Source organism: Euwallacea similis, chromosome 22 (genome assembly GCF_039881205.1).
Source record: "Euwallacea similis isolate ESF13 chromosome 22, ESF131.1, whole genome shotgun sequence".
Classification (NCBI taxonomy): domain Eukaryota; kingdom Metazoa; phylum Arthropoda; class Insecta; order Coleoptera; family Curculionidae; genus Euwallacea; species Euwallacea similis.
This window is the reverse complement of record NC_089630.1, coordinates 1,197,011-1,221,346: the sequence shown is the minus strand read 5'-3', so window position 1 is coordinate 1,221,346 and position 24,336 is coordinate 1,197,011. Positions and strand designations below refer to the sequence as shown.

The 24,336-nt window shown below is 36.2% G+C and overlaps 3 protein-coding genes and 1 pseudogene across 4 annotated transcripts; 2 read left to right on the top strand and 2 right to left on the bottom strand.

The window, feature by feature from the left end:
* Positions 1-239: 239 nt before the first annotated feature.
* LOC136416142 (cytochrome P450 9e2-like) lies at positions 240-2,455 on the bottom strand. Its single transcript, XM_066401186.1, has 7 exons — positions 2,348-2,455; positions 1,930-2,162; positions 1,716-1,879; positions 1,499-1,664; positions 1,283-1,448; positions 778-1,237; positions 240-728 (listed from the first exon to the last, which is right to left on the bottom strand). Exons 2-7 carry the CDS (start codon positions 2,127-2,129, stop codon positions 283-285), a joined length of 1,602 nt encoding a protein of 533 aa, XP_066257283.1. The 5' UTR covers positions 2,130-2,162; positions 2,348-2,455; the 3' UTR covers positions 240-282.
* Positions 2,456-6,452: 3,997 nt separating this feature from the next.
* Positions 6,453-9,266, top strand: LOC136416145 (cytochrome P450 9e2-like). 2 transcript variants are annotated; one of them, XM_066401190.1, is made up of 8 exons: positions 6,453-6,552; positions 7,087-7,301; positions 7,352-7,515; positions 7,738-7,903; positions 7,956-8,121; positions 8,170-8,374; positions 8,434-8,682; positions 8,735-9,266. In XM_066401190.1, exons 2-8 carry the CDS (start codon positions 7,099-7,101, stop codon positions 9,169-9,171), a joined length of 1,590 nt encoding a protein of 529 aa, XP_066257287.1. In that variant the 5' UTR covers positions 6,453-6,552; positions 7,087-7,098; the 3' UTR covers positions 9,172-9,266. The 2 variants fall into 2 exon arrangements, with proteins under 2 accessions (XP_066257287.1, XP_066257288.1); XM_066401191.1 differs by lacking the exon at positions 6,453-6,552 and adding an exon at positions 6,677-6,808.
* Positions 9,267-17,007: 7,741 nt separating this feature from the next.
* Positions 17,008-18,254, bottom strand: LOC136416315 (cytochrome P450 9e2-like). The gene is made up of 3 exons (XM_066401432.1): positions 18,040-18,254; positions 17,816-17,989; positions 17,008-17,542 (listed from the first exon to the last, which is right to left on the bottom strand). The coding sequence occupies exons 1-3, from the start codon at positions 18,240-18,242 to the stop codon at positions 17,098-17,100; spliced, it is 822 nt and encodes a 273-aa protein (XP_066257529.1). The 5' UTR covers positions 18,243-18,254; the 3' UTR covers positions 17,008-17,097.
* Positions 18,255-21,866: 3,612 nt separating this feature from the next.
* On the top strand, positions 21,867-23,734 carry LOC136416149 (cytochrome P450 9e2-like; annotated as a pseudogene).
* Positions 23,735-24,336: the final 602 nt, after the last annotated feature.

Sequence of the window (24,336 nt, the reverse complement as noted above, 5' to 3'; positions counted from 1 at the left end):
CATGAAAAAAGGGGTCGTCATTCTAAATTAAGTCATCCTTCCAAGTTTTATTTAAATTTGTCCAAAAATGCCAAAACATAAATTGAGCTTAAAACGAAGAAATTTCCATAGTCAAATTTCGAAATGGATTGGTAGGTACGTTTAAGTGATAAAGGAGGACAGGATGAGGGATTTAGGAGAACATTTAAGTATTTTTGAGTAAAAACGCATAAAGAGTTTAATGGAAGAGAATATATAAGATAATTTCATTTACTCAAATCGCAAACCATTTCAAAACGACAGTTATTTTACGTCATTTGAAACTCTCTTCAATCCAAACCAAAACCCTCCTTCAGCTAAAGGATTGAAGGATTTAGTACTCAACTTCAAAGGGATTTTACTGGTCTTTGTGGGTATAATTTCGAAGTTGAGGACCAAGTGGTAGAACATTGCCTTAATCTCTAATAAAGCAAATCTAGACCCAATACAGTTCCTAGGGCCGACTCCGAATGGCATGTAAGCGTAAGGGGGGATGGATCCTTTGTTTTCGTCTGAAAATCTTTCTGGGTCAAATTTCAATGGGTCTGGGTAATAAACTGAGTCCCTATGGTAGCCTATTATGGGGAAAAACAAAACATCTCCTACTTTCAAATGAACTGGGGATTCATCTGGGGTTAAAGGTTCGATGGTGTAGGGTTGGGTGACCGTTCTGTCGGTTCCTCCTGTTGAAGGCCATTTTCTCAACATTTCTGGAAAATAATTTTTGAAACACCAAAGACTTGATCTAAGATTACTTACCTGAGACCACCATATCCATATACTTCATTTTTAACAAAGAGTCGTACGTTAGATTCCCATTATTGGACTCGTGAGTCTCCCTTATTTCCTTCCTAAGTTTATCTTGAACGTCTTTATTGACTGCTAACTCATACGCGCCGAAACAAATGGCCGTGGAAATGGCATCAAAACCAGCAAAAAAGAACAGCAGAGCTTGGGCTGTGATATCGTCATTGGTCAAATTCTTCAATTGCCTGAATTTGCCTAAATGGGCAGATTCTTTCACAGTAGCAAAGCCTGTGTCCAGTATAGTCTCCTCTTGAAGCTTTACATGTTGTTTGAATCCTTTTCTCACTTCTAACAATTGATTGATCATATCAGGCCTTACAATACCTTCCTCTTCCCTGAATTTGACTGATTGGTTAACGATGCTTCTGAAGAAATTCAAGATATCATCGGAGAAAAATTTGATTTTTAGAATCTGAAATATGAAGGTAATGTAGGAAGTAAGGAAAATGGGAAATACCTTGAATAATTTGGGCATTAATAGAGCTCCAAAAAACTTGATAGTAATTATAATTCCAGAAGAATCGGTAGTCTTCTTCCCCATTAGATAAAACTCATTTTCTGGGTCAGCAATTGAGTCCACTTTAATGCCAAAAGCTGTGGTTGCAATTACGTCGTTGGTATACCTTCGAATGCGAATTTTTGGACATTTATGTATTGTTAACTACAGGATTACCTAGTGAAGGCGTCCTTGAACTCAATCTCAACCAGATCCTCTTTCTTGTCGATGAAGTGATTGACGAAATTCTCAGCTGCTTCGTTCATTAAATGGAACATATTCTTCATTTTGCTACTGGTAAATGCGCCGCTCAAAGTGGCCCTCATTTCTTTCCATTTTTGACCTACGTCCTCACATCTTTAGTACTTAATTCATACTATTAATTATTAGTAACCTTTCAAAGCAATTAAATTTCCTGCCAGCAAAGGATCGTTTTCTGCGTTGAAGAAGTTTCTATGATCAGTGAAATGATCAAAGTCTTTGATGCAGATTTGTCTCATTAAATCTGGATCTCTAATAAACAGCATTGGGGTGGTGAACTGGTAGATGCCACCATACCTAAAGGAGGCATGGAACGTATGAAAAAATTATTGTTATTTGATACTTACCTGGATCCTGGAAAATGATTATACCCCTCCTCTATGAATTCCAGGAAGCTTTGTTGTCGACAAATTACCTTCAGTTGGTTTCCAAAAATGGGCCAAGGTTGGTGCTGTTTGACGCCCATTTTAGCGAAATGGTTCATGGGCTTGACGCATAGGTACCATAGAAGGAATGCCAATACGGTTACCAGTACTAGCCAAATCATTTTTGAGCCGAGCTCTCCGCGGAAAGAAATAAACTAAAACGTATGAGATGGTTTAGTTTAGGTTGACTCTATTGAAAAATCATAAATTTAATAGATTTAATAACATGGTACTTGTGCGGAGTTATAGAAGAGAATACATACGTAATTTTAATTATAATAGTGTTAGTACGTATTAATCTTTATAACAGCGCACTAAATAGCCATAAAAACCCACTCACAACAATGTATCCTCGCAGATATGCGAAGTCCACTGATGTTACGGTACTACTAAATTTGTTGTTACAATCAACAACTTTTATTGGTTTCCATCAAGTGGATGACTGTTTGTTTGGCAGCTTTAAAATAGAACTGCGTATTCATCTAAGCAGTATCTTCTTACTTTATATAGTTAATTTAAAATTAAAAAGTCGTATGTGCATCCCATCTAATTTTGCAATAGAGCTTTTAGCAGTTCGCACAAATAATATTTATCAAATGGTTATGATGAATATTTAAAGCGAGACGTAGCATGACTGTCCCATACTTGAGCTTTCTCATTCACTGTATTGCACTTAAAACAACTTTAAATATACAAAGAGTTTTAATCATTTTTACATCATGTATGACTTTGTTACATCTAAATAAAACAAGGGAATTAGTTAAGCGACATAAACATTTGTGGTTTTTTAACGACACAATTGAAGAAGTACGTTTTAAACTTGATTTTCAAATAAATGACGAATTATTTTGATCTGGGAGTGTCGATTTTAATTGATCATTCTAATCATCTTAATTAGTATACAACGTGACCCAAAAACAGTAAATTCATTGTAGCTCCAACAATAAAGAGAACTAATTGAAAATATGGATTATGTTAGGTCTAGCATATTACGTAAAAAATGTCCCCTGTCCATCACAGGCATCCATTGAAGCATTGATCATGTTGGCGACACTTTTTCATCGCCTGGTACATCAGTTTTTCGAACAGGTCAAGGAAGTCTCATTTCTGTCCGAAATGCTTTTCTGGCGTCATTGTAATTTCACACTGAAACGGTCCTGTTTCTGGGACTTTTATAATTAATACCAAAAATCTTTTCCGATGAAAACCTTAGAACATTAACTTTCGCAAAAGTTGCAGTTTTACAATCGTAAAAAGTTGTAGAAGACTTCCAATCGAAAAAATCGGCAATGGTCATTGTTACAATTTTGTAAGATTTCGCTGTGGAAACTTTCTTCAAAAGTGTCATTAGCGACACTGGAGAATAATGTTTTGCCTTCGGTAACACCTTTTCAATAAAACTATGAATTTTTCTATTTCATGAACACATAAATGGCCCGGAGCAGAAAATTTTATAGTTTCTGTTGAAATTGGTGGATGCCTAAACGAAAAGTAACTAATAGCGTGTGGCGTTGTAGAATTTTTGTTTTGTGGGATACAGCTGCACTTCATAGCAACAGAATTTGTTAATTTGGATGATCCAAGTAAATATTCCCCGAAACTTTTACTAAGTCATTGGCAATATCATTACCACTTCTTTCTGATTTTCGATTTCTGTTCACCCCATATTGCACGATATGTCTGCTTTGTTTTTAAAAATTGTGCTGTTAAATTATACACAGCGAACTTAGACTTGTAATATAAATTGCCGACTTCAGCTATGGGATAGCTTAAGGCCTTTTGCAGATCAAAAGACAAAACGTGTTTGTCACTACCTCCTCTGTCGCGATTCCTTTCTTTATAAACATATAGTTTTTCTTCCTTGTGCTTTTGATGTTAATCCTGTAATATTGATTCGTTTGGTCATTTTGGTGCAAAATTTTTAATTCCTCGCATAAATCACAACGGTTTTTTCGTTTCGAATGGAACGACAGATTACAATATTTGCAAAATATAGATTTGTAGTATGATTCCTTCATTTGTAGACGATTTTCATCCTTACAAAACACTGTGTATAATTTGTAAATTTTTTTAATGTTTAATAAAAAATTTAAAAATTTTTTTGAACTTGTTGCTCGGCAATAATGTGACTCAACACATGGAAATGAGTTGATATGCACCTTAAAAAATCGACATCAATTTCAGGAATAAATCTATTTTGACGCTTTGTTTGCAATGAAACCGTGGGAACATTAGAATTAACTTCCTTCTTAATATCATCGTTAAAAATTATCTTCGCTGATATACAGGGTGAGGCTCCAAGAGCGCCTCAGGGGATTATGTACTTATTAATGATTTTGATCGAAAATTATTTTTAGAGGTGTATGTAGGACCATACAATGTACATTTTAAAAATATTCTCATTTATACAGAGTATACAAAAAAAAAACACTTCAAACGTATATTCTTTTAATGAAACGACCCATAATTATGCTCCTCATAAACTTCTTAGAAGTAACTTCTCTTAACTTCTTCTTTTTTATTATATTATATTAAGTATATAATAAATTACTTGAAAATGAATACATTTTTATAGAAAATTAAAGAATTAAGAAATATATTAGAAAAAAATTATTGAAATCTAGAATTTTTTAATTCAAAAAAGTTATATTTTGTAAATGGCGCCCGACCATTTTTTTTTTCAACATGTCAGGTTAGAAATATTTTACAATGTCAGGTTTTTTTCTACAAAACAGAAATGTAAATTTTAGGTATACATTAAACTTGTAATTTTTCACATACGGATTGCGTCAGCTCCTAAAGGCGAACTCTGTATAGCAAATAGTACCAGTCAAAGAAAAAGTACTTGTGCAATTTCCGTTTCTGCCTTTTCCCCGTATTGCTCATCATGTCCTTAGTTTTCTCAAACATGTCAACTTCTTCCGTTAACTGATCCTTCTGCGCCCCTTTGGCCGCGAAGACCACGTTGCAGGAGGTGAGCGCGTGATTGACCTCGAACTTGGTTGCCCCCTCTTGACCTCCTCCAAATACTCTTCGTAGGAAAATTGCAGTTCGGGAATGTCGATTTTTGCCAGAAGTGCAGTCAGCTGGTCATAATAATGCCTGGATATGGTCCTGTTACCAAAGCTATTACGGTTTTAATTGAAAATCGATTGATGTTCTGGAACCGAATTTTATGTGACGAATGAATGTGATATGATGAAGATACGGCACAAAGAATGTCTTTTGAGATCAGTTTTGATTTTTTTTGGTTCGTTCACAGTTCTTAGAATTATCCAAAATGTAATAATTGTCCTCTTCCATTTGATATTGAAGGAAAAGACTAATCTTTCCTGACGTCCAGGAAGGAAAGTTTCCTAATTCTCAGATTTTTCACAGATATTTTAAGTGTTTCACGAACGAGCGTCTGGGTGAGCCTTGAGAATATTCCTGTGTATTTTAATAAATTTTTCACAGATTCGGGAAGCAGTTTTCCAATAATTATTCAGAAGTGTATGATGGAAAAATCTGATATCAACTAAATATCTTAAGAGCTTTCCACCAGTTTATAAATAAAATCCGGATCGTCTCAAAATTCCTCGAAATTCCCAAAATTTTAAAATGTCGCGTAACTTCCGTGCTGTTCAAGAAAATTGAAGAATTTATTATTCTAAAAATTAATCAAAATACATAAGTGTCAAGTATGGTCGAGATAATTTTACAGTTATCATGACACTCATCTTTAGCAGAATAGATAATAAGGGGAGATGACAAAGAAATCCTCAAGAGAGCACGAGAGGTTTCAATGGAAGTGAAGATGCAATTTATGAGATATCGGGCCTTTAAGTACGTCAAGAATTGCTCAGTTTTGAGAGCAGCTTTAAGTCGGAAGCAGCACTACTGATCTGTCCAGTATTTTATAATAATCACTCGCGAAGTTCGGTAAATAAAACCTCTAATTTGAATGGATATACTGGGTGGCTCTAATATCAATTTTCCCTTACCTTTTCTACTTTAACTACGAAAATAGAGACAAAATCGTCGAAAACTCAAATATTGCGTGCCGCTCTGGATTGAGGAATTGTAGGGGACTCAGATTCGCCATTCGTGTTAAACCCATAGGGCAACCACGTTGGATTCCCATAAAAATAAACTGCTCATGATGTGCTGCAGTGTACCGCAATGTTAATAATGAGGATAAGACGATAACATGGCATTTTTCATATTACTGCCCAAGCACACATAATGTTATACAATTTTACTATTAAATTTAGAATTAAAAGTTATGGTATTGATCGGTACATCGGAATGATTTGAAGGTCTCCTTGGTAGGGTGATCCACGTTCAGTAACAGCACCAAGTCACAAATTTCTTATAACATCAAATATATTTTCTGTTTACAAACTTTAGTATTTATTGCTTTCTAATGATGACTTGATCACTCTTATTCCTTATCTAAAGGACTAGATATGAAATTTTAAATATAACGCAGTCGATTATATTTCAAACAACACTAACTATTACAGGTTTTCAGCACAAGCTCGCATATTGTAAATTCCCAAAAAGGTACGCTTTAAATAACAGCTAAATTTCAACATAAAAATTAGCTATCATGTTTTAATTCTGGTCAATCTTGTCGTATTGCGTTGCAGTGATTCAATATCATTAAACCTCGTTTTGTTTCCTCCCACCATCATCATTTGTTGTCCACATGCGGTTCGTGGGTCTGATCGAGCAAAGGTAACAAGCACCGTGCAGACATCCTCAGAAACGTTTGTGTAGCTTGATTCATAAGACAGTGCATGTAGAGTTTTTGATAAGCGTAAGTAAGTTGTGGTGGATAATTTGTGAATTGAAAGTGAATTGAATGGAAGAATAGAAAAGTGTCCTTCGGAAGTGTGACCTCGACCTCTTGACCAAATATCAAGTTCTAGCTTACGACCGACAACTTTTACTTCGCACCAAAACCAGAAGGTTTTGCGTCTATTGATACCTTTGATGCCGATTTTCATTATCTTGTATTTGTGGATTTTGTTTCGCAATTTTGCTCACTAATAATAATTGCTCGATTTAACAATATGAGTTTTCCCGCAATTTCAGCTTTAAAGTACAATGATTTGGATACTGCTAGCAGTAGTTTTTGCCGTATGGATATGGCTGAAATACATACGCACTTTGAGCCATTTCACCAGGCTCGGAGTGAAACAGTCCAACCACCCATGGCCCTTCTTGGGGGACCAATGGCGTATGATATTCAGATATATGAGCGTCGGTGAAATAACCTTAATGATCTATAATCTGTGCCAGAAATGCAGGTAAGTAGGAGGGAATTTTAGTTTTCTGTAAAAATATTTGGTAATTTAAGATATGTCGGGTTCTACCAATTCACTGTGCCAGCTCTGGTCGTGAAAGATCCAGAGCTAATTAAGCAGCTCACGGTGAAGGATTTTGATCACTTCACTGATCACAGGTCGTTGATAGATCCGGAATCTGATCCCATATTTGCAGGAAACTTACTCTTTCTGACAGGTGCTGTAGAGTTAAATAGACTTTCAGGAATTCCTTGGAGGTTTGGAGGTTTAGTAGTTCTTGCGAACCTTCAATGCATCCCTGTGTCTTAGAATTCCTTCGGAAACTAGTTTGGCACGACATTGGGTAGAAAATTCAGAGGCGGAGCTCCCTTTTGAGAGTGTCTACTATTTTTTTCATCTCCCTAAATTCAGCTTCTAATTAGTTTCACTTAAATTTTAGGTCAGAAATGGAAAGAAATGAGATCTACCTTGAGTGGGACATTCACGAGCAGCAAAATGAAACACATGTTTGGGACCATCAATGAGGCCGCTTCCAACTTTGTGCAGTACTTTATTGACAGAGACGAAGACATTTTTGAAGTGGAACTGAAGGACATTTTCACCAAGTACTTAAAATCGATTACTTCTCTATCGTGCGTGATTTTTGTCATGACGTAGATATACTAACGACGTAATTGCCACCTCAGCCTTTGGAATAAAGGTCGACTCCCTGGGCGAACCAGACAACAAATTCTACAACATGGGCAGACGCCTCACCAACTTTTCCGGATTTTTGATATCACTAAAGATGTTTTTACTCTTCGCGCTGCCCTCCGTATACAAGGTCAGCAATGGCGTCTGGCAAGGACAAATTGTTGCAATTCAATTTTAGATCTTTAAAGTTAGTTTCTTCAATCGAAACCTACTGCAGTACTTCAGAAGCATCATTCACGACACGATTCATACAAGAGAGGAAAAAGGGATTGTCAGGAAAGATATGATCAATCTACTTCTGGAGACCAGGAAAGGAGTTGTCCACGAGGAGGAGAATGTCACTGAGACTGGATATGCCACTGTGAAAGAATCTACGTACCTCGGTAATTGACTAACCAACATTTCTGCACAACTCCTCTTCACCTCTCTTCGTTTTTTAAAGACAAGTCCAAATTTAAACAGTCGAAAGAGCTAACAGACGACGAAATCACCTCCCAGGCCCTGATCTTCTTCATCGCCGGTTTCGACACTATTTCAACAGCGCTCTGCTTTGGATCATACGAGCTGGCCATGAACAAAGACATTCAAGACAAACTGAGACAAGAAATTCTTCAGGCAGATAAAGAGAACAATGGAAATCTCTCATATGAGTCACTACTCAAAATGAAATATTTGGACAATGTGTTTTCAGGTGTGCTCTTGCTCAACAGTTTAACGATTTTTCTGTAACGAATTTTCTCCAGAAATACTAAGAAAATGGCCCCCAGCAGTGATGATGGATAGAATTTGCACCAAACCCTACACAATCGAACCAAAATACCCAGACGAAAAACCGATTTCTCTAAATGTGGGTGATATGTTTATGCTTCCAATGTTTGGCCTGCACAGAGATCCCAAATATTTCCCCAATCCAGAGAAGTTCGATCCAGAAAGGTTCTCAGATGAAGAAAAAGGCAAAATCGTCCCTTATTCCTATATTCCCTTCGGATCTGGACCGAGGAATTGCATTGGATCCAGATTCGCCATCTTGGAGGCGAAAGCCCTTTTGTACTACCTGCTCTTGAATTTCCAAATAGTTCCCATTAAGAAAACCGCCATACCGTTGAAGTTGAGCAAAACTACTCTGCAACATACAGCTGAAGGAGGTTACTGGATGGGGTTGAAACGTATAAGGGAGTAACGCGGGATTTCCCATAGAAATAATTCAAACGTGTTGTTAATCAGATAAAAATTGTCCCAGCACATAACGGCATATCAATAAACACCAGAAAAATGTCGATATTTCCTCATTTTTAAGGTTTTTCTTTGCACAAAGAAATGTCTTTGTTTTTTTTTCACCTAAAAGCTAATCGGATATATCATCCCTTAATAAATTGAAAAGGGAACTTCTACTTTAGGCATCTTCTTTGATACTTTGATTCTGGGAACGGATCCAACACCTGCAGTCTAAGATCTGATAGCCTTTAGTATTCGATTGATTTAGAAATCAAAATTAGACCAAATTTTCGTGTTTTCCTAATAACTCGGAAACTAAAGATCATTTTTTGGCATTATTATTTTCAGTTCTATCAAGACTTTTAAATTTGGTACATTTCTTCAAATTCAACCGTCCCTGTAACTCTTACCGTTTAAGATATAGCCATGGTAGGACATCGGATTTGGAACACCCCGTATAAGAAAAAAAGTCCTTAAGGATCCTTAACAATCTGCATTCTCAATAGGAAGATTAAATTAAACGACCTAATTTCTACGTCTCCCGTCAATCTTATGCCTTCACTGCTAGACGTGAAAAAATGAACACTTCTTAATGCGATGACGTTGTTTATTTATTTGCCCAACAAATCACCAGATTAGTCAATCATTCTGCATACCGAATGACTTATTAATTTCTATCAACCACTTACATCCAGAGTGATTCACTAATCACACAGGATCACTTTTAGATAAATCGGTAACACCGTTTGAAATAAAAAAAAGCGATAACACACTTGCTGTGGCATAAGAAACGTCTACAAAGACATGTGAGGAAACCTTAGGAAAAATTGTACACACTGAACAATATAATTTGAAAATCTAAGAAGAGGGTAAGAATTCGGGAAAAGTTCCCCTTTTTTAAATTTTACCCCATCTGTTCGCCCTTAGCTCTAAGAATTCTTGCCTTTTATGGTGTAAAAGCAGTTGGCAATGCTGTAGGTGAATCGCACAAACTAAAAAAAATGCATTTACTCTTTGAACCTAAAAACGTACCTCACTTAACCTTCTTAAGCAATTCATTGCTGATGTCAAACAACAGAAAAAAATTAAGACCGTTCCCCTGTAAAACATTCGCGAACAGAATCAGGAAACTTTTCTGGCAAAGTGCACTCCAGGAATACCATTCCAGGTCATATAAGGCACGACCCAAGTCCGTGAACGAGTCAATGTAGCCTTGACCAAAGGTACAGCCATAATAGACGTATAAGCAGTAGCCTGTTAATAATAATATTCCATCTCTTAAGCCAAGTTGGGGCTAAAAGTTTATTTAATTTATTCGAGTATTTGCAAAAATTTATCAATCTCACAGCATTAATGCAAAAAAGAGAGCTTATGGCCATTACGAGTCCTATAAACATGTAACCAAAAAAAACGAGGTGGTTATGTTTAATGATCTGGATAGTAAACCTAAAACAATGCCTTTTAAAGGGTTGACATCCTTAAGCTCTAGATTACCATTTTATTTTCAAATGGATCTCTGTGAAGTCTCTAATATGCTCCATTACAATCTTCTCACTGCTGTGTTCGGCTTTAAATGATTCCACTTTGTCAACCAAAAGTAGAGTCTCGACTGTGGCGATAACGATTACGTACAAGTAGTAGAAGAGGATGATTATGGTAGGAATCGCTACGTAGAAAGTGGAAACAACTAGCCACCAAAAAAGTAATTGCTCTAAAATTAAGTCTTTGGGAGGGAATTACTAGAGGCCTTCCCGAGTTTAAGACAAAAAGCACCTTCGGAGATCCAGTGCTTTACGAAGATCATCACCATTTCCAACTCGAAGTCTTTATTTTGATACCAAGTGTAGTTGACGGATATGGCACACGCAACGGGCAGTAAAATACAAATATTGATACATCTTTTGAGGTTTTTAGTCACATTATCAATTTTTTTTCTCGTAACTTCTCCAACGTCGGTGTAATTTGAATTGAGACAGAAGATGTCGACTTTTGTGTGCATAGTCATGTAGAGCTCGCTCGTAATCATGTATAATGTATTTATATTAAAGGCCTTGATAAATCGCACATTTTTTCAGTTTGTTAAATCGGAAACACGTTGTTACTTACGAAGATGCAAAAATAGTAAAATCTTCCATATTTAACGATAGCGTCCATGGTGAAGTTTTGGATTAGTTGATAACTTTGCACTAACAGCAAAGGTAAGGAAAAGACTATTGTGACGAATATAAAGCCTTTTAGGTAGGGATAAATTGTGATACTGACGTGAAGAATTTTCGGCACTAAAATTGTTTTTGTTGCTATAGTTAACTTTCCCTTTTCACTTACCAAAATTGAATTTGGAAGTCATTTTTTTTCTGAAGAAGCAATAAATCATGTACTTTACTAATGTAATGTGCCCCGATGCGGAAATAAAAAAACTGGTCTGGTATTGGTCACTATTATGGCTTGGTCGTTTATTTCTCAACTAGAAGTGCCCTTTATCTTCCTCAGACCTACACTTATATCTAACTTATCTGTCAAGTAGGTGGTTAACTGTTGATAACTTAAAATCTATAAATACACAATTCTTGGTTGAACTCCATTATTGAGTTCCACTTTCATTTCTCATAAGAAAGACAGACAAATCTTAATAGAATACTAACAAATGATTTAGCCTAATCTAAGAATAATATATTTTTGGGTAGGTCCACTGCACTAATAATTTAAAAGAAATTTAGAAAAAAAATCAAAACATTAATTAAGGTTAGAAGCAACTATATTGTTAGCAAACTTCGTTAATTTTTTAGTATCGATATCCATTTGAATAATATTAATAATTTATCAACAGCTTGATGAATTAATCGATTTCCAAAATGTATTAAGAACTTCCTTGTGGTCACTAGAGGATCGACGAGGACTTTGTACTCTCGATTGGACTTAGGCGGCCGAGGGGTCGTCCCGCTGTATGAAATCCCACCTATCCCAATATAATATTAAATATATGTGTAAGAAATAGATCGGGAAGATACGGACCTGAAATAATATTAAAGAGTTACGTAAAATAGGGTTTTCAAGTTGTCATTCCTTTTGCAATGAAAGAAGTAGACTACGAAGTATGATACCGCAACACATCCGACCAACAAAGAAAGGACAGAAGAAAAGAAAAAAGAGGAGGTGGTGGTCGCTCGGTTTATGAAGGGGTTGCTTCGTGGCCCTATTTTCTTTTGAAATTCGTCAATTTTTGGAAAAGTTTCGTTAATAAATCTCTACTGAAAGTGAGTAAAAGTGGTTGTGTCTCGAAATTACCGATCCCTATCTTGCATGTTGGAACGGCATTAAACACATTTCCCATGTTTAATTAAAGATGTTTATTAAAAGTAAAAAGAATGGAAAGGCAGATTAGCGAAGTCACGACCGCTCCTCTACCCATCTATCTATTAACCGCCTGTTCTTTGTCCCTGTGTCTTAATTTTCTAAGACTTAGCTATGAAGTCCCTAATACCATTCCATAGGTAACTAAAAACTACATTTGCTGGTAACCTAAAAAATATTGCGTTGTATTTAAATTAATTAAGTTATAGCCACTTGACGTTCTAATTTGATTAGTTTTAGTGTTTGGACACCCTGCACTGTACAAGATGGCAAATTTATTATGATTGGGACATAAAACATGATCTATTGTTACCCTTCACCGTAAATTACGCTTACATAATTTAAATATTTCTTAGGTATTAAAAAAGAAAAATTAGGTTAAATATTGATAAAATTCAAATTATTTAAAACACCATAAGTTTTGGGCATTATAAACCTTATTGAAACAGACACTTATTTTGATCGGAGAATTCAAAAATGTAATATACAAGGGGTTCCATTAAAAAAACCGAACTTTAACATCTTTAGGAATTTTGAAACATCCCGTATAAAATGAAAATAATTTTAAAAAATTACCATAATAGATCCTCATGTAGCTCAAAAGTAAAACTTTTTGAAGGCCGCGTATTTTGGCCACAATATTCTGTGCTGTATAGCGTAAATAACCCTGTATAATTCGCAGATTTATTATTTATTTATTGAGTGCCGAGTGTGAATACAGTATACAAGTTAATTTTTTGTTGGCACATTAGACCCGAAGCGGAAAGAAAAATTCCGAAAATCCAAAACAAACACAGGCGCAGTCGCTGGAGCGAACCGGAGACTCTCAAAGCAAACGGTATCCTGGGAGCTCGAAGGGCTCCGATACGGACCATGCATCCTAGGAGGGCTTCCTCCAACCCAGATCAAAGAAAACCCAAATCTACCGCAACAACACCACACAACACAAAAGTACGGAAAAAGCAGCAGACAGATTGCAGACATTAACAGACAAAACTCTGAAATGGTTCTACAGATGGAGATTAACAATTAATTGCAACAAAATCAAATTTCTCCTCGCAACTCACCAACAATAACTACAGACGGAAACACCACAGAATCAAAGAATGACGTGAAATAACTGGGAATAACAATAGACAAAAAACTAAAGTTCACTATACACATAAGAAACACCAGATCTGAAATCGTAAAAAGAGCAAAACATTCCCGACAATTAACGTACAGGAACAAAAGAATCACCACTAAAACTGCAACAACAATTTACAAAGCCATTTGCAGACCGCTGTTAGACTATGGACACATACGAAGGGCGAATGCATCAGAAAAACGAAACGGAATATACAGACAACAGAACAAATCGCACTTAGATTCATTACCAAACCAAGGCAATAGAAAAACCCATCACACGATCCATCCAACGAGCTACTATATGAACTCACACACATGACAAAAATATTGGACAGATCTCTACGACTGCAGGTAAAATGGAAGGACAACACTAACAATCAGATCATACTGACGCCGTTCTGTTTAACGAGACAGAGAAGACACTCCAGAATTCTCTTCCTTCCAAATACCTTAATAGAGCACTTCCAGAGATGAATTACTGATAAGTGTTCGTCCCGTTCGTTCTTCCCCTTTCTTGAGTTTTTCTTTCCTTCTTCTTTTTTAAAACAGCAAATCAAAGATTGTTAACTTGTAAAGCATTAGAATAAAATATTTCTATCCAAGAAATTGTAATACAAGAAGAAAGACCACAAGGTCGATAGACCATTTTTGAAGGCAAAAATAAAGATTGTTTATATATATACTGTATATTTATTTATTTTTATTCCGACATGTGCAATATTATATTGGTACAGGTGGGATTTTATGCTGCAGGACGACTGTTCGGCCGCCCAGGTCCAATAAAGAGTACAAAATCCTCGTCGATCCACTAGTGACCACAAGGAAGTTCTTAATACATTTTGGAAATCGATTAATTCATCAAGCTGTTGATAAATTATTAATATTATTCAAATGGATATCAATACTAAAAAATTAACGAAGTTTGTTAACAATATAGTCGCTTGAAACCTTAATTAATCTTTTGTTTTTCTTCTAAATTTATTTTAAATTACCAATAAATTATATGGCTTTTTGTCGCGTTAGAAAAAAAATGATTTGCAAACTCAATTTTGGTAAGTGAAAAGGGAAAGTTAACTATAGCAACAAAAACAATTTTAGTGCCGAAAATTCTTCACGTCAGTATCACAATTTATCCCTACCTAAAAGGCTTTATATTCGTCACAATAGTCTTTTCCTTACCTTTGCTGTTAGTGCAAAGTTATCAACTAATCCAAAACTTCACCATGGACGCTATCGTTAAATATGGAAGATTTTACTATTTTTGCATCTTCGTAAGTAACAACGTGTTTCCGATTTAACAAACTGAAAAAATGTGCGATTTATCAAGGCCTTTAATATAAATACATTATACATGATTACGAGCGAGCTCTACATGACTATGCACACAAAAGTCGACATCTTCTGTCTCAATTCAAATTACACCGACGTTGGAGAAGTTACGAGAAAAAAAATTGATAATGTGACTAAAAACCTCAAAAGATGTATCAATATTTGTATTTTACTGCCCGTTGCGTGTGCCATATCCGTCAACTACACTTGGTATCAAAATAAAGACTTCGAGTTGGAAATGGTGATGATCTTCGTAAAGCACTGGATCTCCGAAGGTGCTTTTTGTCTTAAACTCGGGAAGGCCTCTAGTAATTCCCTCCCAAAGACTTAATTTTAGAGCAATTACTTTTTTGGTGGCTAGTTGTTTCCACTTTCTACGTAGCGATTCCTACCATAATCATCCTCTTCTACTACTTGTACGTAATCGTTATCGCCACAGTCGAGACTCTACTTTTGGTTGACAAAGTGGAATCATTTAAAGCCGAACACAGCAGTGAGAAGATTGTAATGGAGCATATTAGAGACTTCACAGAGATCCATTTGAAAATAAAATGGTAATCTAGAGCTTAAGGATGTCAACCCTTTAAAAGGCATTGTTTTAGGTTTACTATCCAGATCATTAAACATAACCACCTCGTTTTTTTTGGTTACATGTTTATAGGACTCGTAATGGCCATAAGCTCTCTTTTTTGCATTAATGCTGTGAGATTGATAAATTTTTGCAAATACTCGAATAAATTAAATAAACTTTTAGCCCCAACTTGGCTTAAGAGATGGAATATTATTATTAACAGGCTACTGCTTATACGTCTATTATGGCTGTACCTTTGGTCAAGGCTACATTGACTCGTTCACGGACTTGGGTCGTGCCTTATATGACCTGGAATGGTATTCCTGGAGTGCACTTTGCCAGAAAAGTTTCCTGATTCTGTTCGCGAATGTTTTACAGGGGAACGGTCTTAATTTTTTTCTGTTGTTTGACATCAGCAATGAATTGCTTAAGAAGGTTAAGTGAGGTACGTTTTTAGGTTCAAAGAGTAAATGCATTTTTTTTAGTTTGTGCGATTCACCTACAGCATTGCCAACTGCTTTTACACCATAAAAGGCAAGAATTCTTAGAGCTAAGGGCGAACAGATGGGGTAAAATTTAAAAAAGGGGAACTTTTCCCGAATTCTTACCCTCTTCTTAGATTTTCAAATTATATTGTTCAGTGTGTACAATTTTTCCTAAGGTTTCCTCACATGTCTTTGTAGACGTTTCTTATGCCACAGCAAGTGTGTTATCGCTTTTTTTTATTTCAAACGGTGTTACCGATTTATCTAAAAGTGATCCTGTGTGATTAGTGAATCACTCTGGATGTAAGTGGTTGATAGAAATTAATAAGTCATTCGGTATGCAGAATGATTGACTAATCTGGTGATTTGTTGGGCAAATAAATAAACAACGTCATCGCATTAAGAAGTGTTCATTTTTTCACGTCTAGCAGTGAAGGCATAAGATTGACGGGAGACGTAGAAATTAGGTCGTTTAATTTAATCTTCCTATTGAGAATGCAGATTGTTAAGGATCCTTAAGGACTTTTTTTCTTATACGGGGTGTTCCAAATCCGATGTCCTACCATGGCTATATCTTAAACGGTAAGAGTTACAGGGACGGTTGAATTTGAAGAAATGTACCAAATTTAAAAGTCTTGATAGAACTGAAAATAATAATGCCAAAAAATGATCTTTAGTTTCCGAGTTATTAGGAAAACACGAAAATTTGGTCTAATTTTGATTTCTAAATCAATCGAATACTAAAGGCTATCAGATCTTAGACTGCAGGTGTTGGATCCGTTCCCAGAATCAAAGTATCAAAGAAGATGCCTAAAGTAGAAGTTCCCTTTTCAATTTATTAAGGGATGATATATCCGATTAGCTTTTAGGTGAAAAAAAAACAAAGACATTTCTTTGTGCAAAGAAAAACCTTAAAAATGAGGAAATATCGACATTTTTCTGGTGTTTATTGATATGCCGTTATGTGCTGGGACAATTTTTATCTGATTAACAACACGTTTGAATTATTTCTATGGGAAATCCCGCGTTACTCCCTTATACGTTTCAACCCCATCCAGTAACCTCCTTCAGCTGTATGTTGCAGAGTAGTTTTGCTCAACTTCAACGGTATGGCGGTTTTCTTAATGGGAACTATTTGGAAATTCAAGAGCAGGTAGTACAAAAGGGCTTTCGCCTCCAAGATGGCGAATCTGGATCCAATGCAATTCCTCGGTCCAGATCCGAAGGGAATATAGGAATAAGGGACGATTTTGCCTTTTTCTTCATCTGAGAACCTTTCTGGATCGAACTTCTCTGGATTGGGGAAATATTTGGGATCTCTGTGCAGGCCAAACATTGGAAGCATAAACATATCACCCACATTTAGAGAAATCGGTTTTTCGTCTGGGTATTTTGGTTCGATTGTGTAGGGTTTGGTGCAAATTCTATCCATCATCACTACTGGCGGCCTCATTGATGGTCCCAAACATGTGCTTCATTTTGCTGCTCGTGAATGTCCCACTCAAGGTAGATCTCATTTCTTTCCATTTCTGACCTAAAATTTAAGTGAAACTAATTAGAAGCTGAATTTAGGGAGATGAAAAAAATAGTAGACACTCTCAAAAGGGAGCTCCGCTTCTGAATTTTCTACCCAATTTCGTGCCAAACTAGTTTCCGAAAGAGTTCTAAGACACAGGGAAGTATTGAAGGTTGGCAGACACCTCTAAACCTCCAAACCTCCAATAAATTCCTGAAAGCCTATTAACTCTACGCTACCTGTCAGTGAGAACAAGTTTCCTGCCCATATGGGATCAGAATCCGGATCCACAAACTGCCTGTAATCCGTAAAGTGATCAAAATCCTTCACCGTGATCTGCTTAATTAGCTCTGGATCTTTCACAATCAGAGTTGGCACGGTGAATTGGTAAAACCCGACATATCTTAAATTACCAAATATTTTTACAGAAAACTAAAATTCCCTCCTACTTACCTGCATTTCTGGCACAGATTATAGATCATTAAGGCTACTTCACCGACGCTCATGTATCTGAATATCATTCGCCATTGATCCCCGAAGAAGGGCCATGGGTGGTTGGACTGTTTCACTCCGAGCCTGGTGAAATGGCTCAAAGGGCGTATGTATTTCAGCCATATCCATACCGCCAAAACTACTGCTAGCAGGATCCAGATCATGGTAGTTTAAAGCTAAAATTGCGAGAAAACTCATCTCGTCAAATCAAGCAATTATTATTAGTGAGCAAATTACGAAACAGTTCGAATAAACAAGATCATGAAAAATCGGCATCAAAGGTAGACGCAAAACCTTCTGGTTTTGGTGCGAAGTAAAAGTTGTTGGGCGTAAGCTAGAACTTGATTTTTGGTGAAGAGTTCGAGGTCACACTTCCGAAGGACACTTTTCTATTCTTCCATTCAATTCACTTTCAATTCACAAATTATCCACCACAACTTACTTACGCTTATCAAAAACTCTACATGCACTGTCTTATGAATCAAGCTTCACAAACGTTTCTGAGGATGTCTACACGGTGCTTGTTACCTTTGCTCGATCAGACCCACGAACCGCATGTGGACAACAAATGATGATGGTGGGAGGATACAAAACGAGGTTTAATGATATTGAATCACTGCAACGCAATATGACAAGATTGACCAGAATTAAAACATGACAGCTAATTTTTATGTTGAAATTTAGCTGTTATTTAAAGCGTACCTATCTGGGAATTTACAATTTGCGAGCTTGTGCTGAAGACTTGTAATAGTTAGTGTTGGTTGAGATATCAGCGACTGCGTTATATTTAAAATTTCATATCTAGTCCTTTAGATAAGAAATAAGAGTGATGAAGTTATTATCATAGAGAAGTAGATAGTCAACTTTGATCGCAGAAAGTTTTTGTATTTGATGTAGGAAATTTGTGACTTGTTGCTGTTACCGAACGTGGATAGTCCAACCAAGGAGTCCTTGAAATCATTCATATCTACCAATCAATAACATATGTTGGGACCGTTACTGAGCGTGGATCTCGCGCTCTCTCGTTCACGGACACTCGCCACTCGGACGGTCTCTCTCTCTACCACCGACTACACCTTCCCGCGTTCTCCGGCCAAGTCTGGAACGTACCTTTCTAGAAGGGCAGCCGAGAGACATAAAAGGTCGTCGTGACGCGGCACAGGAGGAGTATTATTCAGTAGCGTACGGCGAGGCAAAACATAGTGAAAGACAGTGAAAGAGTTCTAGTGCAGTGTAGTGTTGTTTAGTATTTAGTGTATTTTTGTATTATAGCGTTTGTATCCATTAAAGCTTTATATTTGTTAAATTCCCAGACCCAACAACGTAACTTTTAATTCTAAATTTAATAGTAAAATTGCATAACATTACACGTTCTTCGGCAGTAATATGAAAAATGCCATGTTATCGTCTTATCCTCATTATTAACATTGCGGTACACTGCGGCACATCATGAGCAGTTTATTTATATGGGAATCCAGCGTGGTTGCCCTATGGGTTTGGCACGAATGGCGAATCTGAGTTCCCTACAATTCCTCAATCCAGAGCCGCACGCAAAATTTGAGTTTTCGATTATTTTGTTTCTATTTTCGTAGTTAAAGTAGAAAAGGTAAGGGAAAATTGATATTAGAGCCACCCAGTATATCCATCCAAATTAGAGGTTTTATTTACCGAACTTCGCGAGTGATTATTATAAAATACTGGACAGATCAGTAGTGCTGCTTCCGACTTAAAGCTGCTCTCAAAACTGAGCAATTCTTGACATACTTAAAGGCCCGATATCTCATAAATTGCATCTTCACTTCCATTGAAACCTCTCGTGCTCTCTTGAGGATTTCTTTGTCATCTCCCCTTATTATCTATCCTGCTAAAGATGAGTGTCATGATAACTGTAAAATTATCTCGACCATACTTGACACTTATGTATTTTGATTAATTTTTAGAATAATAAATTCTTCAATTTTCTTGAACAGCACGGAAGTTACGCGACATTTTAAAATTTTGGGAATTTCGAGGAATTTTGAGACGATCCGGATTTTATTTATAAACTGGTGGAAAGCTCTTAAGATATTTAGTTGATATCAGATTTTTCCATCATACACTTCTGAATAATTATTGGAAAACTGCTTCCCGAATCTGTGAAAAATTTATTAAAATACACAGGAATATTCTCAAGGCTCACCCAGATGCTCGTTCGTGAAACACTTAAAATATCTGTGAAAAATCTGAGAATTAGGAAACTTTCCTTCCTGGACGTCAGGAAAGATTAGTCTTTTCCTTTAATATCAAATGAAAGAGGACAATTATTACATTTTGGATAATTCTAAGAACTGTGAACGAACCAAAAAAAATCAAAACTGATCTCAAAAGACATTCTTTGTGCCGTATCTTCATCATATCACATTCATTCGTCACATAAAATTCGGTTCCAGAACATCAATCGATTTTCAATTAAAACCGTAATAGCTTTGGTAACAGGACCATCTCCAGGCATTATTATGACCAGCTGACTGCACTTCTGGCAAAAATCGACATTCCCGAACTGCAATTTTCCTACGAAGAGTATTTGGAGGAGGTCAAGAGGGGGCAACCAAGTTCGAGGTCAATCACGCGCTCACCTCCTGCAACGTGGTCTTCGCGGCCAAAGGGGCCCAGAAGGATCAGTTAACGGAAGAAGTTGACATGTTTGAGAAAATGAAGAACATGATGAGCATTACGGAAAAAAGGCAGAAACGGAAATTGCACAAGTACTTTTTCTTTGACTGGTACTATTTGCTATACAGGGTTCGCCTTTAGGAGCTGACGCAATCCGTATGTGAAAAATTACAAGTTTAATGTATACCTAAAATTTACATTTCTGTTTTGTAGAAAAAAACCTGACATTGTAAAATATTTCCAACTTGACATGTTGAAAAAGTAATGGTCGGGTGCCATTTGAAAAAATGACTTTTTTGAATTTAAACATTCTAAATTTCAATAATTTTTTTCTAATATTTTTCTTAATTCTTTAATAAATTGTCTATAAAAATGTATTCATTTGCCGGTAATTTATAATACTCGCATACTTTATCAATTTAAGTGAAGTAGTTTTGTAAACAATTGAGTTTTAACAAAGCTCTAGAAGTGTCTAAAAAGTCGTAAAAATCAAAATAAATCGAAAACTCTTGAGAATCGGTACTATGTTGTATTATCAAACATATTTATTTTCAACTAACAAGCCATGTTCTGTTTAAAGAAATGAAGTAAGGGTCAGTTTCTGGGATAGCTGGAAATCACATCGGGTCGAAAATATTTTTACAACGTCAGGTTTTTCCAAAAAAAAAAATTCAAACTTCAAAAATTCATCAATCTTCTAATGTTCCATATACAGATTGTGTTGGCTCCCAATGGCAAACCCTGCAATAAAGTAGATCGGTTGGTATCGCCTACATAAATAAGTGATTCTCCTTCAAACCCGCCAGATAAAGTCATTCATTCGACTAAAACCAATAAGAATTGTTAATTGTACTACCGAATTTAGTAGTCAAGAGCATTAGTGAAGTTCGCAGATCTACGAAGATACGAGTACATCTTTGTGGGTGGGCATTTCCACCCATTTGGTGCGTTCTAGTGAAGGTTGGTACGTTTAACTATTGTTATAATTAAAATTGCGCAATTTCTTCTATATCTTATCATTATCACCATGTTATGAAATTCAATATATTTATGGTTTTTAGATTGTGCCTGTTATGTATTACCCACATTAAGTTATATCATACGTTTTAACTTATTTCTTTTCTGACGAGAGCTCGGCTCAAAAATGATTTGGCTAGTACTGGTAACCGTATTGGCATTCCTTTCATGGTACCTATGCGTCAGGCCCATGAACCATTTCACTAAAATGGACGTCAAACAGCACCGGCCTTGGCCGTTTTTTGGAAACCAACTGAAGGTGATTTTTCGACAGCAGAGCTTTCTGGAATTCATAGAAGAAGCATATAATTATTTTCCAGGTTCCAGGTAAAGATCAAATAGCGTCTTTTATATGTTCCATCCCTGCTTCCTCTAGGTATGGTGGTGTCTACCAATTCATCGCCCCAGTCCTGTTTATCAGGGACCCAGATTTAGTCAGACAAATCTCCATCAAAGACTATGATCATTTCACTGATCACAGAAACTTCTTCAGCTTAGAAGGGGATCCTCGGACTGCAGGAAATTTATTTTCTCTGAAAGGTTATTAACAATTAACAGTATAAATTGACTATTAAAGACATGAGCACGTAGGTCAAAAATGGAAAGAAATGAGAGCCACATTGAACGGCTCATTTACCATCAGCAAAATGAAGAATATGTTCCATTTAATGAACGAAGCAGCTGAGAATTTCGTAAATCATTTCATGGACAAGAAAGAGGATCTGGTTGAGATTGAGCTCAAAGACGCCTTCACTAGGTAATCCTGTAGTTGACGATGCATAAATGCTCAAATATCTTCATTGGAAGGTATGCCAACGATGTAATTGCAACCGCAGCTTTTGGCATTACAGTGAACTCAATGGCCGACCCAGAAAATGAGTTTTATCTGATGGGAAAGAAGTTTACCGATGTTTCCGGATTTGTAAATACTTTAAAGTTTTTTAGAGCTTTTCTAACGCCTAAATTGATCAAGGCATTTCTCATTTGCCTTACTTCCTTAATTATCTTCTTATTTCAGATTCTGAAAATCAAATTCTTCTCCGACGATATTTTGGCCTTCTTCAAAAGCATCATTAACCAGTCAATTAAATTCAAGGAAGTGAAGAGCATTGTGAGGCCTGATATGATCAATCAATTGTTGGAAGTGAGAGACGAATTTAAACAAGATGTAAAGGATCAAGAGGAAGCTATAATAGACGCAGGGTTTGCTACTGTAAAAGAATCTGCCCATTTAGGCAAATTCAGGCAATTAAAGAATTTGACCAATGACGACATCACAGCCCAAGCTCTGCTGTTCTTTTTTGCTGGTTTTGATTCAATTTCCATAACCATTTGTTTCGGCACGTATGAGTTAATAGTCAATAAAGATGTTCAAGATAAACTTAGGGAGGAAATAAGGGAGACTCACGAATCAAATAATGGGAAATTAACATACGACTCTTTGCTAAAAATGAAGTATATGGATATGGTGGTCTCAGGTAAGTAATTCTGGATCAAATCTTTGGTGTTTCAAAAATTATTTTCCAGAAACATTAAGAAAATGGCCTCCAGCAGGAGGAACTGACAGAGTAGTCACCCAACCCTACACCATCGAACCTTTAACCCCAGATGAATCCCCAGTCCATTTGAAAGTCGGAAATGTTTTGTTCTTCCACATAATAAGCTACCATAGGAACCCAGCTTACTACCCGAATCCATTGAAATTCGACCCAAAAAGATTTTCAGACGAAAACAAAGGATCCATCCCCCCTTACGCTTACACACCATTCGGAGTCGGTCCTAGAAACTGTATTGCTCCAGATTTGCTTTATTGGAAGTTAAGGCTATGTTCTATCACCTGATTCTCAATTTTGAAATCGTACCCATAAAGATCAGTAAAATCCCTTTGAAATTGAGCACTAAATCCCTAAATCCTTTAGCCGAAGGAGGGTTTTGGTTTGGATTGAAGAGAGTTTCAAATGACGTACAATAAGTGTCGGTTGGTTTGATCGGATGGTCTGCAATTTGAGTAAATGATTTATCTTATACATTCTCTTCTACTATATTAAACTTTCTTTTAATTTCTACTCAAAAATACATACTCGTAAATGTTCTTTCAAATTCAACTTCCCCTCCTTCATCACTTAAACCGTCCTTCCAATCCATTCTGAAATCTGAACCAATCTGGAATTTTCTTCGTTTTGAGTTGATTTTATAATTTTTTTATTTTTGGACATATTTAAATAGAACTTTGATGGATGCTTTAATCCTAAACGATTTCCTCTTTTTTTAAGACGGGAAACGTTCCAAGTCGAAAAAATGTTATTTAAGGTTCAAACATCTAAGAAATCAATGAAGTTTAGGCAAGAACATTTGGAGAAGTTATTTTTAAGGAGTTTGTGAGGAGCATATTCAGACTTCTCTCCTCAATATTGCAAAAGTGTAGAAATTCTGAAAGAAAAATGTGAAGACAGGAAAATTAGAGTTCCCCGCTTGAAACCTCGTAATTCGCTCGAGTCGAGCTTTTGAATATCTCCTGAAGCTTTAGTTTCTATCACAAATGCAAGATTAAAAAATGACGTAAAGAAATATTGTAAAATAATAGACAGA